At 53.7% G+C, this 14,179-nt stretch overlaps 1 protein-coding gene across 2 annotated transcripts in view; it reads left to right on the top strand.

Moving 5' to 3' along the window:
• The window catches only part of LOC119950250 (E3 ubiquitin-protein ligase Rnf220-like), a 33,351-nt gene extending 20,250 nt beyond the window's left edge, over positions 1-13,101 (top strand). Inside the window, exons 1-11 of one of the 2 annotated variants that reach the window (XM_038772447.1) lie at positions 4,220-4,994; positions 7,784-7,904; positions 7,994-8,039; positions 8,252-8,341; positions 9,000-9,042; positions 9,698-9,744; positions 9,858-9,978; positions 11,498-11,627; positions 11,738-11,867; positions 12,067-12,141; positions 12,780-13,101. In XM_038772447.1, the coding sequence (XP_038628375.1) occupies positions 4,439-4,994; positions 7,784-7,904; positions 7,994-8,039; positions 8,252-8,341; positions 9,000-9,042; positions 9,698-9,744; positions 9,858-9,978; positions 11,498-11,627; positions 11,738-11,867; positions 12,067-12,141; positions 12,780-12,851 (1,431 nt within the window). In that variant the 5' untranslated portion in view covers positions 4,220-4,438 and the 3' untranslated portion in view covers positions 12,852-13,101. Of the gene's footprint in view, positions 1-4,219; positions 4,995-7,783; positions 7,905-7,993; positions 8,040-8,251; positions 8,342-8,999; positions 9,043-9,697; positions 9,745-9,857; positions 9,979-11,497; positions 11,628-11,737; positions 11,868-12,066; positions 12,142-12,779 lie in introns of those variants that run through there. The other variant, XM_038772448.1, reaches the window with a different exon arrangement.
• The last annotated feature ends 1,078 nt before the right edge of the window (positions 13,102-14,179 follow it).

Here is a 14,179-nt window from a genome sequence, read left to right as displayed (position 1 = left end):
AAGTTGGAAGACTTGTTCCTTGCCCACAAAGAGCTTACAGTCCAGGGCATGCAAGTGCTATGACTGCATAAGTGCATAATTGGCATAGGATTATTGAGGTGGTGGAAGGAGGATATGACCTGGGGAGATGAGAGATTAATCATGGAAGGCCTCCTGGAGGAGCTGCGATTTCAGAAGGGCTTTGAAGATGGGGAGAGAGGTGGTCTGAGGGAAATGAAGGGGGAAGGAATTCCAGGGAGAAGGGAGGCTGTGAGCACAAGGATGGCAGTGGGAGAGATGACAACAAGGCACAGTGAATAGGTTAGATTGAGGGGAGCAAAGAGGGCAAGATGGGGTATAATGATAGAAGAGGTCATGGTCAGAGGTCATGGTGTCAAATCCCAGCTCTGCCAAATCAATCAATCAATCAATTGTATTTATTGAGCGCTTACTGTGTGCAGAGCACTGTACTAAGCACTTGGGAAGTACAAGTTGGCAACATATAGAGACAGTCCCTACCCAACAGTGGGCTCACAGTCTAGAAGGGGGAAACAGAGAACAAAACCAAACATATTAACAAAATAAAAGAAATAGAATAGATATGTACAAGTAAAATAAATAGAGTAATAAATATGTACAAACATATATACATATATACAGGTGCTGTGGGGAAGGGAAGGAGGTAAGACGGGGGGGATGGAGAGGGGGATGAGGGGGAGAGGAAGGAGGGGGCTCAGTCTGGGAAGGCCTCCTTGAGGAGGTGAGCTCTCAGTAGGGCCTTGAAGGGAGGAAGAGAGCTAGCTTGGCAGATGTTGGGAGGGAGGGCATTCCAGGCCAGGGAGATGACGTGGGCTGGGGACACCTGTCTGCTGTGTGACCTTGGGCAAGTCACTTCACTTCTCTGAGCCTCAGTTACCTCATCTGTAAGATGGGGATTAAGATTGTGAGCCCCACGTGGGACAACCTGATCACCTTGTATCCCCCCCCCAGCGCTTAGAACAGTGCTTTGCACATAGTAAGCGCTTAACAAATGCCATCATTATTAGTATTATTATTAGAAGAGAATGAATTAAGAAGAGGGAGAGAGCTGATGGAAAGCTGGTGGAGGATAAACAGTCTGCCAGGGAATGTAGGCATCACCCCTCCACCAATCAATCAATCAATCAATCAATCATATTTATTGAGCGCTTACTATGTGCAGAGCACTGTACTAAGCTCTTGGGAAGTACAAATTGGCAACACATAGAGGCAGTCCCTACCCAGCAGTGGGCTCACAGTCTAAAAGGGGGAGAGAATTTTGCCTGTGCATTTTCTAGAGACTATGCTTGCCCAAGCGCTTAGAACCGTGCTCTGCACATAGTAAGCACTCAATAAATACCAGTGATTGATTGATTGACTAGCCAAATAGCAGATACAAGGGATATTTTGGATTCCAGAGAGGGTGGACCAGAGCATGGCAGGGAGCCCAAAAGAACCCAACCCCATAACTTGGGCTCATACGTGCGTACACAGCTCAGTAGAAGCATGTACACACACACACACACACACACACACACACACACACACACACACACACACACACACACACTCTCCTAATTCCCCTTCCCATCCAGATAGTCATAGCCCCCCAATTTTTTCCAGTGGCATCCTACTCGCAGGCCCTCCCCGCTGCATTTTTCCCCTTCATTCATTCATTCATTCATTCATTCATTCATTCATTCATTCAATCGTATTTATTGAGCGCTTACTGTGTGCAGAGCACTGTACTAAGCGCTTGGGAAGTACAAGTTGGCAACATAAAGAGACGGTCCCTACCCAACAGCGGGCTAACAGTCTAGAAGGGGGGAGACAGACAACAAAACATATTAACAAAATAAAATAAATAGAACAGTAAATATGTACAAGTAAAATAGAGTAATAAATATGTACAAACATATATACAGGTGCTGAGGGGAGGGGAAGGAGGTAAGGTCGGGGGGATGGGGAGGGGGACGAGGGGGAGAGGAAGGAGGGGGCTCAGTCTGGGAAGGCCTCCTGGAGGAGGTGAGCTCTCAGTAGGGCTTTGAAGGGAGGAAGAGAGCAAGCTTGGCAGATGTGCGGAGGGAGGGCATTCCAGGCCAGGGGAAGGACGTGGGCCGGGGGTCGACGGCGGGACAGGCGAGAACGAGACCCAGTGAGGAAGTTAGCGGCAGAGGAGCGGAGGGTGCAGGCTGGGCTGTAGGAAGAGAGAAGGGAGGTGAATCTGAACACAAGTGGTTTTCTGAAAACCCAGGTGTGTGTGTCCTCTCCAAGGACACGGCATTGCTGACTGGATGCTGAGCATCTCCCAAAGGCCAATGGACAGACTCCTGCTGGATCACCACATTTTTTTTACCCCACCCCTCCCTTCCTTCTGGGAGTAGAAACCCTGGGGAGAAAGAAAAAAAAAAGGCTTTGGCTGGTGAGGGGCAAGGAGCTTGGTGGGGATGGGTGGGGAGGGAAGAGGACTGTGGGGGAGGGCAGCTATGAGGGTGTGTGTGTGGTGTGACAAAGTAGTTTCTGATGTACAGGGTGTATTGGGAGGGTGAATGTGATGTGGGAGATAGCAGGGGAAGTGTGTTCATGGGGTGAGTGAAGTTAGTTGAGGAACACACACATGCAGTGCAGAGAGTTAAAGGAAGCAGAGAAGCAGCGTGGCTCAGTGGGAAGAGCCCGGGCTTGGGAGTCAGAGGTCATGGGTTCAAATCCCAGCTCCGCCGATTGTCAGCTGTGTGACTTTGGGCAAGTCACTTAACTTCTCTGGGCCTCAGTTTCCTCATCTGTAAAATGGGGATTGACTGTTAGCGCCATGTGGGACAACCTGATCACCTTGTAACCTCCCCAGCACTTAGAACAGTGCTTTGCACATTGTAAGCGCTTAACAAATGCCATCATTATTTATTATTATTTATTTATTAAAGGAAAGCAGGTGGAGGGACCAGCTGGCTGCCCTGACCCCATAGAATAAAACCCCCTGAGCCAGAGCTGCAGTTCAGTCAGGCAGCAGGTGGCCGAGGAACTGTCCTCTCTTCCCTGTTCCCGTCTCCATCCCTGCTGCTCTGCCCCATTTTTCTCCATTTCCTTGTCCCCGTCTCCATCTCCACCTCTCCCCATATTTCCTTGCTCTTTCAACACCCCTAACTCCATCCCTGTCTCCCTTTCCCCATCTCTGCCCCATCTCCATTGCCCCGGATCTCCCTGTCTCACCTCATCAGGGCAGTGCAGCTTCAGTGCCAGGAAGGACGTGACAGCTTGGGTGAGTGGGGAGAGGTGTGGGAATGGCTGGCCAGGGGAGCAGAAGGCTGGATTTTTTTTCTAGGGGGAAAATTGCCAAACAATTGATGGGAGTTTAGGGGCGCTAAATTAGTAGGAGGAATTGAGACCTCTTAAGACTGTGACAGGCAAGCAGTGTTGAAGTAAGGAGTTGGGATCAGGAGAGTGGGTAGAGGCTGCAATTAATTCAGTGCTAATAATAATAATGTGTGGTGTTAAGCCCTTACTATGTGCCAAGAACTGTAGTAAGCAGAGGGGTAAATACAAGAGAATCAGGCCAATCACAGTCCCTGTCCCATATGGGGCTCATAATGTAATTGCACATGCCACAGAAACCACACACACACACACACACCCTCTCACACTCTCTGTCAATTTAAATACAAAATAAGAGCAAAATCACAGGCTGCATCTGGACTGATTTGTGTGTGTGTGTGTGTGTGTGTGAATGTCTGAGAGGAGACCACCCAAGCTCTGTGCCCCCCCTCCATCTTCCTCCTCCCCATGATTGCTCTGCCAGACCCTCCTCCTCCTGCTCTTTTCACTTGTTCCCTGGGAGCATGAAATTGCAAACATGAGCCCTCCGGAGTGTAGCCCTGGTATTCTCCCCCTACCCCTCCTCCACCGTGGGGGGGGGAGAGAGAGGATTTCTCTTCTCTCCCCCAAAGGATCCACCCGCACCTTGACTTGCTCCCCCATCCCTTCGCAGACACCGCCCCCCCCCCTTCCTGTTGTGGGGGTTGGGGGGGATTGGCAGTTACAGAGGAGAGGCGGGGACCACCAGTCTGAGATGGGCTGAGCTGGATGATGTATTAGCCTCTAGAGAGTACTAAGGGGAGGGGTGGGGCAGGGCCCTGCCCCCAGAGGGGCCCTGCTGGGATTCAAACCTGGGGTCCGCAGTCTCTGCCAGTGGTAGAGAAGGGCTGAAGACCAGTCGAGACCACAGGGAACCGAGCAGAGAGCCCAGGGAGCCTCTTCCATCCTGGTTTCCAGTTGTTGTCCTGGAGGTGGGAGCGTGGCCGAGACTGGGGAGTGGCAGGTGGGGAACAGCAGTGTGGACAGGAAGGGGCCAATTCAGCCCCTGGGGGATGCTGCCGGAGTGGGAAGCTTGACTGAATGGGGAACCCCAGGCAGGGGTTGGGCCAGCAAACCTGGGTTCTTGGTCCCTATGGGTCTGATGGGGATGGGACTATGTGTCCATCTGTGCTTCCAGGTACCAGTGATGGACAATTCCTCAGGCCTCCTGAATCCACTGGCTTCCCCGGCCCTCCTGGTCGTGGCTTCATCCTCAGAAGCGCCCCGGGGCCCCAGTCCCCCTTGCCCACAGCCACATCCCTTCGGGGTGCCCGTGAACCTGGACAAGCCAGCCCAGGTGCCCTTCCTGGGAACCAGCTACTCCCTCATGTATTCACCCCCCGAGCACCCAGGCCGAGAGTACCCATCCCCGCTGCTGCCCCTGACCTTTGGCCCCCCTAGCCTAGAGCAGGCAGCAGTGGGCATGCTGGGCTATGGCGCTCTGTATCCTTTCACCCCATTCCCCCTGCCTGAGGAACTGGGCAGCTTCCTGGGAGCCAAGCAGCTGAAGAGCCAGTACCTGGTGCTGGAGAAGGACCCGAAGGATCAGAGGGATCTTGGGACGAGGGAGCCAGGGCCAGGCTTGGCCAGCCTCAGTCTCAGACCCTTCCAGGCATCCTCTGGTTCCCGGCTCTCTCAGAGCAAGAAAGGTAAGAGGGATTCACCCCAGCCTCCTTTTGGGTCCAGGGGTGGGCAGAGTTGGAGCAGCCAGCCCCTCATCAGAGAGCCCTGGGCTTCACTTTTCTGGCCCTGGGGTTGGGGCAGAGGGAGCTGGGGAGAGGAAAAGGGATGGGGGAGAGACGAGGGAGAGGACTCTGGGCTGGGACACAGGCACAGGGAACTTCCAAGAACCCAGGCCCCCACCCCACCAGCTGGCCGCCTTCTTGGGCATGGGGCTGGGACACAGATGGGGTTGCGGTGCAGTAGGAGCTGATTTGGAGCTGATTTGGGACGGAGGGCAGTGAAGGCCGCCGCATCTCTAATTGTTGTACTGAAGAGGAGGAGCTGTGGGATTTCTAAACAGGCCTGCCATGTGGGTGGGAAGAGAGGAGTAGGGAGGGCTACAGGCACTGCGGGGTTAATGCTGGAGTTTGATGTCGTTTCCTGGGAGCAGGATTACTCTGTTTTATTGAGGGGGCTAATCTAGCAGAGGGGAGAAGACCAGGCATTTGATTCCCAGTTTCTCTTTCTCCTATTTGTATGTGTGTGGGCTGGACTGACAGACCAGTTTCAGTTTTTTTCCGGCAAATCTAGGAGGCATCACTTAGGGTTTGGTGAATGTAGTGCCCCCACCCCCGCAAAACCAAAACTTCATTTTCAGTGCAGTTAAGGCAAGCAGGAAGATGCTAAGGGAGGAAGGGGGGACACGAGGGGGCGGGGGCTACAATCACTGGCAGGGAAGGGGGCAGAGAGGGGCAGCTCCCTCCCACCTCCGACCCTGACCACACCTGCAGGTGCAGTCCGGGAAAGACTGCTTTGTACTGTATTGCATTGTACTTTCTCGGACGCTTAGTACGGTGCTCTGTACACAGTAAGCGCTCAATACATATCACTGATTGATTGATTGATCGAAAGGGGAGCCCGGGAAGCCGGAGGCGGGGGCAGCTTTTGTCTGCGGGTGAGAAAAGCTCAATAGGGGCCACCCCCCCTCCCCGCTTCCCTCCTCCTCCTCCCTCCTCCTCCTCCTCCTCCCTCCCTCTCGCGTTTACTCGCCCACCCGCGGCTGGGAAAAGCAAACAGGCCTTGAGCCCCGGGGCTGAAGATCGCCACCCACGACCATCTCAGGCCGGGCGGGCGTGTGACCCTCCCTGTCTTCTCTCCTCGCCCCCCATGGGGCCGGGACTCCTGGAGGGAGGTGGGGGGGTCTTTCCTTCCATACCCACTGCCCAAGTGCCCCCCTCGCTAAAAGGGGACCGGATTCTGGGTTGGAGAGGGGAGGATGGAAGGGTCAGGGTTTGGTGTCACCATCGCTTCGCTCTCTCAGGCTGCTTCCCTCTGAGAGCGGGCAGCTCAGCGCGGGTAATTGAGCAACCCACACCCCGGAACGAGGAGGCACAAGCGAGATCTTTTCCGGAGCCACCGCATGAGCCCGTCTTCCCCCCAACGCCTGCCCACTCGGCTCTCCTCGGCCCGGCCCCCAACCCGCCGGCACCCCCGCCCAGCTCCCACCCCCGCTTCTTTCCCTGCAAGTTGTCGCTTTCTGATGTTAATTTCATTCTCCCGGTTCCCTGGGAGCGGGGGAGCAGGTGGCAGATGGGGAGGGCCGGGAGAGTGAGCCCCACCGCCCACCCACCCCTGCTCATCCATCATGACGGGCGGGAACAGTGTCCCCAGTCTGGAAACACCCCGGCCTGCCCTTTGAGCCTCCCTCCCTTCCCCTCCCCCAAACGGGTGGTATTTCGGGGGAACTGGTACAAGGTGGTACCGTGCTTGCACGGCCTCTCTCCAGCGGGTACCCAGCTTGGCCTAAATCCAGCCAGTAGACTTTAGGAGCTGAGGGTGAGCTCCCAGACTGAGCCCCTTCCTTCCTCTCCCCCTCGTCCCCCTCTCCATCCCCCCCATCTTACCTCCTTCCCTTCCCCACAGCACCTGTATATATGTATATATGTTTGTACATATTTATTACTCTATTTATTTTACTTGTACATATCTATTCTATTTTATTTTGTTAGTATGTTTGGTTTTGTTCTCTGTCTCCCCCTTTTAGACTGTGAGCCCACTGTTGGGTAGGGACTGTCTCTATATGTTGCCAACTTGTACTTCCCAAGCGCTTAGTACAGTGCTCTGCACACAGTAAGCGCTCAATAAATACGATTGATTGATTGATTGAGGGTGGGACCCAGGCGATCAGACCTCTTCTCTTTGTCTCTCTCTCCTTGCCCTTCTCCCCGTTTTCCCTGATGCCCTGTGAAGGACAAAGTCCTAGGGGCTGGACAACAAAACAGGAGAAGAAAACCTCCCTGAGTTAGCCGTTCCCCCAGCGAGGACCATCGGGTCCGCTGGTCTACAGTGACAGACACATGTAAACGCGCGCACCCCCCTCCCCTCCATGCCCCCTCAATCTGCAGCAGGTGTCCTCTCCCCGCCTCCCACCCTGAGACTTCTTCACAAAGAGTCTCATTAACCAGTCATTGACCTGGTGGGGAGGAGGAGGGGCGGGAAGTTAGGGGTCGTGTCCCAAGGAAGAGGGTCTGGGGCCAGGGTGAAACCACCCGATGGCCACTGCCTCCAGGCAATAGCCTAGGGCATCTTTCTTCTCCCCTTCCCTCTCTGCTCCTCTCTTCCCCTCCCTTCTCCCATTCCTCCCCTCTCCCATCCCTTTCCTTCCCTCCCCTTCCCTTTCCTCTCTTCCTTTCTCCTCACCTAGCTGAGGAGTGAAGGAATCCTAACTCTGCCCGTGCCCCGGCCTCCCCTGTCATGCTTCATCTCCTCGTTCCAGGAGACAAGAAATTGGATGGCTTCCCCTGGCGCTGCCCCTTGTGCCAGCATGAGCTGCTCGGTGGGCACCTAGAGGCGCACCTGCAGTATGAGATGGAGGGTCTCACCCACCTCCTGGACAGGTGACTCTCCAGCCTTCTCCCCTTGCCCCACCCTTTCCATTTGGAGCCCATTTGTCCAATCCCTTGACCCTTCCCCTTCTCTTCCATAGGGAGGCAGAGCCAGCCTCAGGGGAGGATGCTCCCGGCCTGTCCCAGGTGAGGTGGCATCCCTAGATCTCTGCCCATCAAACAAACAGTCAGGGGAATGAGGTTTGGCAGTGCTAGGATCGTCCTCAGGCCCCCGCCCTTTCCTGGCCTGTCCCTAGCCTTCACCTCCCGAGACAGGGCTTGAACCCTTCCTCTCTCACCACCTCCCAACTACTCATCCCAGCTGCTTGGGACTCAGCACCTCTCTCCTGTCCTTCCAGTCTCCCCCCGGGGCAGAGGACAGGAGGCCGGCTTCGCCGTATGGTGCCCAGCCGATCAGCGGAGGTGGACACAAAGAGGACAGACAGCAGGTACGGGGACAGGCCAGGGACGGCAGGTTGAGTTGGTGGGAGGGGGCAGAGAAGCTGACGGCCACAAGGGCTGAGGGGCAGAATGCTTGGGATCCTTCCTCACCAGGTCTGTTTTGCCCCTGCTATTCGCTAGACTGTGAGCTCCTGGAGGGCAAGGATCGTGTCTGCTAACCCTATTGCATTGTACTCTCCCAAGCTCTTAGTACAGTGCTCTGCACACAGGAAGCACTCAGTAAATACCGTTGATTGATTGATTGATTGTTTGGGTGAAAGACTCGCCCTTCCTCCTGAGGAGCAGCAAACGTGTCCGTGCTTGCCACCAGGGGGCACTGTAATAACAATAATACTAAACCTATAATTATAATAACTATAATCATATACAATAATTATATATTCTATATTATAATTATATATAATTATATTTAATAGAAAATATATAACTATATTATATACAATATTACATATTACATATAATAATAATAATAAAATCTATAATATCAATAGTACTAAATACTAAAATCAATAAATACGATTGATTAATACTACTACAACTACTACTAATGATGATAATAATAGTAATAGTGGCCTTTAGCCCCGGACAGTGCCCTGTTTTGCCAAGAACTTCCTCCCTCACCCTACTACTTTCTCCTACTCCTAGACCTTCTTACAAGTCAAGTCCAACCGGGAGGCTCGTTTGGGAGGTAAGGTCCCTGGGTGGGATTGGCAGGTCAGTCGTCAGGGGGTCGGGGGGTGGGGGGGGAGGAGGAGCGCATAGGACATATGTATCTATATATCTGTAATTTATTTATTTATTTATCTCCCCATTTATTTATTTATGTTAATGTCTGTCTCCCCCTCTAGACTGTGAGCTCGTTGTGGGCAGGGAATGTGTCTGATGTTATATTGTACTCTCCCAAGCGCTTAGTACAGTGCTTTGCACACAGTAAGTGCTCAATAAATACGATTGAATTGAATTGGGAGGGAGGCTGAATTCTAGGTTATGAATGAGTGAGTGGGATCTGGTGGAGACAGAGACGATCCTCTCTCCCTCCCTACCTCACCCCAGGAGGGAGATATACCTGCTGGGAGATGGAGTCTTCTGACACTCAGAGCCTCAAGGGGCTGGAGGCGAGGCTTGGAATTAAAGAATAGAGGGACTGGGGGGAGCTCCTAGATTGATTTCCTACATCTGCCGCAACTCACTGCCTCAGTTTCTTCCCTGACTGTGTGGGGACACAGAACCAGGCCAGAGCCATGTGGGCAACAGGGAGGAAGGGGGCCTTGCCCCTGGCATGGTTTAGGGCTGCTACAGGCTGGTAGGAGGGTGGGGGTCAGCCCCTTTCTTGTCCTTGGCAGCCCGAGTCAGCCGATGCAAGCGAATAAGGTCCAGTCTGGATGACCAGGTAAGAGCAGATGCCCTATCCTGGCGGGTTGGGAAGGGCAGCCAACAATTCCCCCTCCCTGAAACCTCCCACAGTGCCTCTCTGATGGCATGTGTATATCTGCATGGGCACAGGTGGAGTGCCCACTGCCTAGGGGTTCCAGGGCAGGTGAGGCAGAGGACGAACTTTCAGAGGGCAGCCGCTGTGGGGACGATGAGTACCAGGCCCTAGGGAAGAGTTTCCTGGGCATGAAAGGTGAGTGTGGGGAGAGGGCTGTGGGCTGTTCTTGGTTAACCACTGCCCTTTTATTCCAGAACAGCATCTTGTAAGTGCTTTGAGATCCTCAAATATAAAGGGTTGGGCCTGGGGTAGAGCCATGATCCCTCCCCGCCTCCCCCTGCCCCCACCGTTGAAGGTCTTGGGTGGTGGGAAGTCTCACGAACTGGCAGGGTGGACCCAGGCTGGGAACTGATGGTCTCAGAAGTCCTTCACCCCAGTTGTTAGCCCAGGATTGGGCGGAAGGGTAATGCCAAGAGACACAGTTGCTGCTTCAGAAGACCATCCCAGCTCTGCCACTTGCCTGCTGGGTGACCTTGAGCAAGTCACTTCACTTCTCCCTTTTTAGACTGTGTCTCCCCCTTTTTAGACTGTGTCTCCCCCTTTTTAGACTGTGAGCCCACTGTTGGGTAGGGATTGTCTCTATATGTTGCCAACTTGTACTTCCCAAGCTCTTAGTACAGTGCTCTGCACACAGTAAGCGCTCAATAAATACGATTGATTGATTCTCTGGGCCTCAGTTTCCTCATCTGTAAAATGGGGATTCAGTAGCTTTTCTCCCTGTCCCTTAGACTGTGAGACCATGTAGGTCAGAGTCTGTGTCTGCACCGGATGATCTTGTATCTACCCCAGCACTTGGTTAAGTGTTTGGCACATAGTCAGCGCTTAACATACTACCACGATTATTACCATTCCTGCATAGGACAGGTCCTTTCTCGCCTGCCTTCTCTTCCCACCTTAGAGTGTTCCTGTCTTTCTCTCCAGAGTCCATCCCCCTGATCTCGCTTCCCACCTCTGTTGCATCTGCTTCTTGCTGCCCTTGACCTCATCCCCAGACTCCCTCTGGCTCCCCACTTCCCTGGAACCTTCCTCACAGTTGGCTTCAGGTTCTCTGCCATCTCTCCCTCTCTTACCTAGCTGATCTCTTCTGCTCCTCCCCAGCTTGCTCTCTTTTCTCCTCTCAAAACAGCCTTCTCACTATTCCTCACTCTTGCCTCTCCTGCCTCTGTCCCCTTGCTCCCCATATCCTACAGACGACAGGCTCCCCACATTCAAAGCCCTCCTAAAATCACACCTTCTCCATCAAGCCTTCCCCAATTAATTCCCAGCACCCCAAGCTTTACAAACCCACCAGCCGTCTCCATGCACAAAACCTCTCTGAGTACTTTTGTCTCTCTGTTGGTCAACTGTACACTCAATTACTTCTTTTGATTAGTCTAGTTGTAAATATTTGTACAACTGTCTTCTCTGTTAGACTACACGCTCCTTGTGGGCAGGGAACATATCACTTCTCTGCTCTGTTCCTCCCAAGCGCTTAGTGTAGTGTGTTGCATCCAGTGGGTGCTCAATAAATACTCCTCCTCCTCCTCCTCTCTGAGATTCAGTGGAGGATCTCAAAGCACATCGCAAGGATTGGGTAGTCTGAAGAGCTGGGGAATGGAGGGGAGACCCCTCCTCAAACCTAGTGAACTCCCTGACCTTTTTACCTCTCTCCCAGGTGGCAGACTACAGGCCACACCCTGCAGCAGCTCAAGCCGGGACAGCGATGGGGATCTGGACTCAGAGGGCGAGGACGACCCTCCGAAGTATCTTCTGTGCCCACTGGCACCCAAAGATCCCCTTGGGAGGTACTTGGGGCTGTCAGCAGAACTGTCTGGTGAGGGGCTGGGAATCCCGGGAGCTCAGAGGGACCGGGCTATTTATGGACTGACCCCAACTGATCCTGCGGTCCCTGCAGGGAGGAAGGAGCTGGTGGGAGGGCCGAGGACCAGGCCACTCTCTCCTCCCTGGAGATACTACAAGCCCAGGTCCGGGAGCTGACCCATAGGCTGCTCCGCACAGATGCTTACAAGTGCCACATCTGCCTGGTGAGTCGAAATCCCCCGCTTTCCCTCCTCCCAGCACACGTTGGCTCCCCCCAGAGCTGCCCTAGACCCTCCACTTCTCCTTCCTATGTTCTCCTTCCCAATGACTGCCCCCCACCAACCCTTGCCTATCTTCCTTGCTTCCTCCTCCTCTCATGGTTTCCAGAGCCCTCTGATTCCCCTTCCTCCGCTCTTCCTGCAGGATTCCTATTCCGTGCCCCTGGCCTCCATCCAGTGCTGGCACATCCACTGTGAGCTCTGCTGGCTTCGTACTCTGGTAATAATGCCTCTAGTTCCTTGCCCCTGGTTCCGCATGATTCCCCCCTCCGACCCCCCCACAACTCACTTCTGAGACCCCTTTCTGCCTTCTTCAGTCTCAGCCCTGACTCCTCCTTTTTGATAATGATAAGTATGGTCTTTATTAAGCACTCGTGTAGCTATAGCAATATCTGACTGGACAGTCCCTGTTACACACGGGTCACAATCTAAGGAGGAGGGAGAGCAGATATTTTATCCCCATTTTACAGATGAGGAAGCTGAGGCCCATAGAGTTTAAGCAACTTGGTCAAGGTCACCCAGCAGACCAGTGGTAGAGCTGGGAGGGAAAACCGGGTCTCCTGACCCCAAGTCCTTTGTTCCTTCCATTTGGCCACACCGCCTCCCTCTTTCCCTTTGCTCTCCCTCCTGCCCCCTTTATTCTGCCCCGCCCTTCCCTTCTACCTCTCCACTGTTGCCCCTGTGTGTTCTCCCAACCCTGAGCCTGGGAACCTGGGAGAGCACCATTTCCTGACCTGGGCCAGTCCCCTGAATTCTGGGGAAGAGGGAAGAGGGGGCATGTATCATGTCTACTGACGTAGGGGAAAAACTGTGTGTGTTTATTGCATGCATGCACATTACGTGCACGTTCTTTCACAGGGCTCCAAGAAGCTATGTCCTCAGTGTAACACAATCACCTCCCCTGCGGACCTCCGTCGCGTGTACTTGTGACCTCCTCAGCTCTACTCAGCCACCTGCAGAGGACACAGGGAGAAGATGGGGTGCTGAGGATGGAGGGTGGAATTCCCCTGCTCCGTAGCTCTCTCCAACCTACAGGATGGTGTGCACAGTCCCAGCTGAGAGATGATGCCCCAGTGGCTCCTCTCCCTCCTCTGTAACTCCAGGATCCCCATGTGCGACAGGTTCTCAGCTTTCCCATTCCTCCCGTCTCTCCTCTGCTCCAATTTTGCCATCCAATAAAAAGGGTTCAGTGTAGTACACTGTGGGCTGTATGTCTGAGGAGCAGCCAGGAACCAGAACCAGCAAGAGATTAGGTCTCAGATCAGAACTGGGCAAACGGGGGGGAGAGAGAGAGAGAGAGAGTGTGTGTGTGTGCACGCGCACGCATGTGTAGGGGAGGAGTAGGAGTCTGTCTCTAACTGGAAAGATGCTGAGAATGTTTTAGCTCCACTGCCCCTCCCCAACCCTGCTACCCCTAGGGATGGTGGATCAGAGCCAGGCTTGGGGCTCCAAGGTCTGGATTTATCCAATTGGCTGTCTAAGTAGCAAGTGTGGGGATGGCGATGGGGATGGGGTGGGGGAATGACAGGCAAGGGAGTCCCAAACAGAAGTCCCATTTCAAGTCCATATTCTCCACCTAGCTGAAGAAGCAGAATCCAAGAGTCCCTGGCTCTCGGCAGTTCTCGCTTCACTGTCCTACTTGACAGCTAAATCACCCAAGTGGGCAGTGTCGTTGGGAGAGAGAAGTTCTCCCTGGGATCCCGAAAACCACCTGAGTTGGGGTGTGAGACGAGAGAGGAGGTGGGAGAGTTAGGGGGAGGAGGGGCTTGCGGCGACCTCGGCACTTCCCATTCCTGGGGGTTCGGTGAGAGCATGACGACAGGTTTGAATTTCCAGTTGGTTTCGGTTTTTAACCCAGGGAAGATTTCTCATCATGGGACATCCCTTCTGGGCAAGCGTTTCAGCTGGAAGCATTTTCATTCATAAATCTACTCTCCCACCTCATGAACAGATAGACACAACCACATACACAAACACCACCTCCCCATAAACACAACTCACAACCACAGCACCACTGTACAACCACACAACCCCACCCACATCTGCTACATAGAACAATGAAATACATACCCCACACTGCTGGCTGCTCAGTCTCGCCCGTTTCCCTCCTCCCACCCCCAGCCCAAGGCACTCAAACACAAGAACAGCTGGCCAAGAGGGCAGGGCAGCAGAATGAGGGGGCAGAAAGTGTGGGATGTGGGAGAGAGGAGGGGAGAAGAGCTGTAAGTTCTATTCCCAGCTGTGAGCCTGAGTCTCAG

Source organism: Tachyglossus aculeatus, chromosome X1 (assembly GCF_015852505.1).
Source record: "Tachyglossus aculeatus isolate mTacAcu1 chromosome X1, mTacAcu1.pri, whole genome shotgun sequence".
Taxonomy (NCBI): Eukaryota; Metazoa; Chordata; class Mammalia; order Monotremata; family Tachyglossidae; genus Tachyglossus; species Tachyglossus aculeatus.
This window is presented reverse-complemented; position numbering and strand designations above follow the sequence as displayed.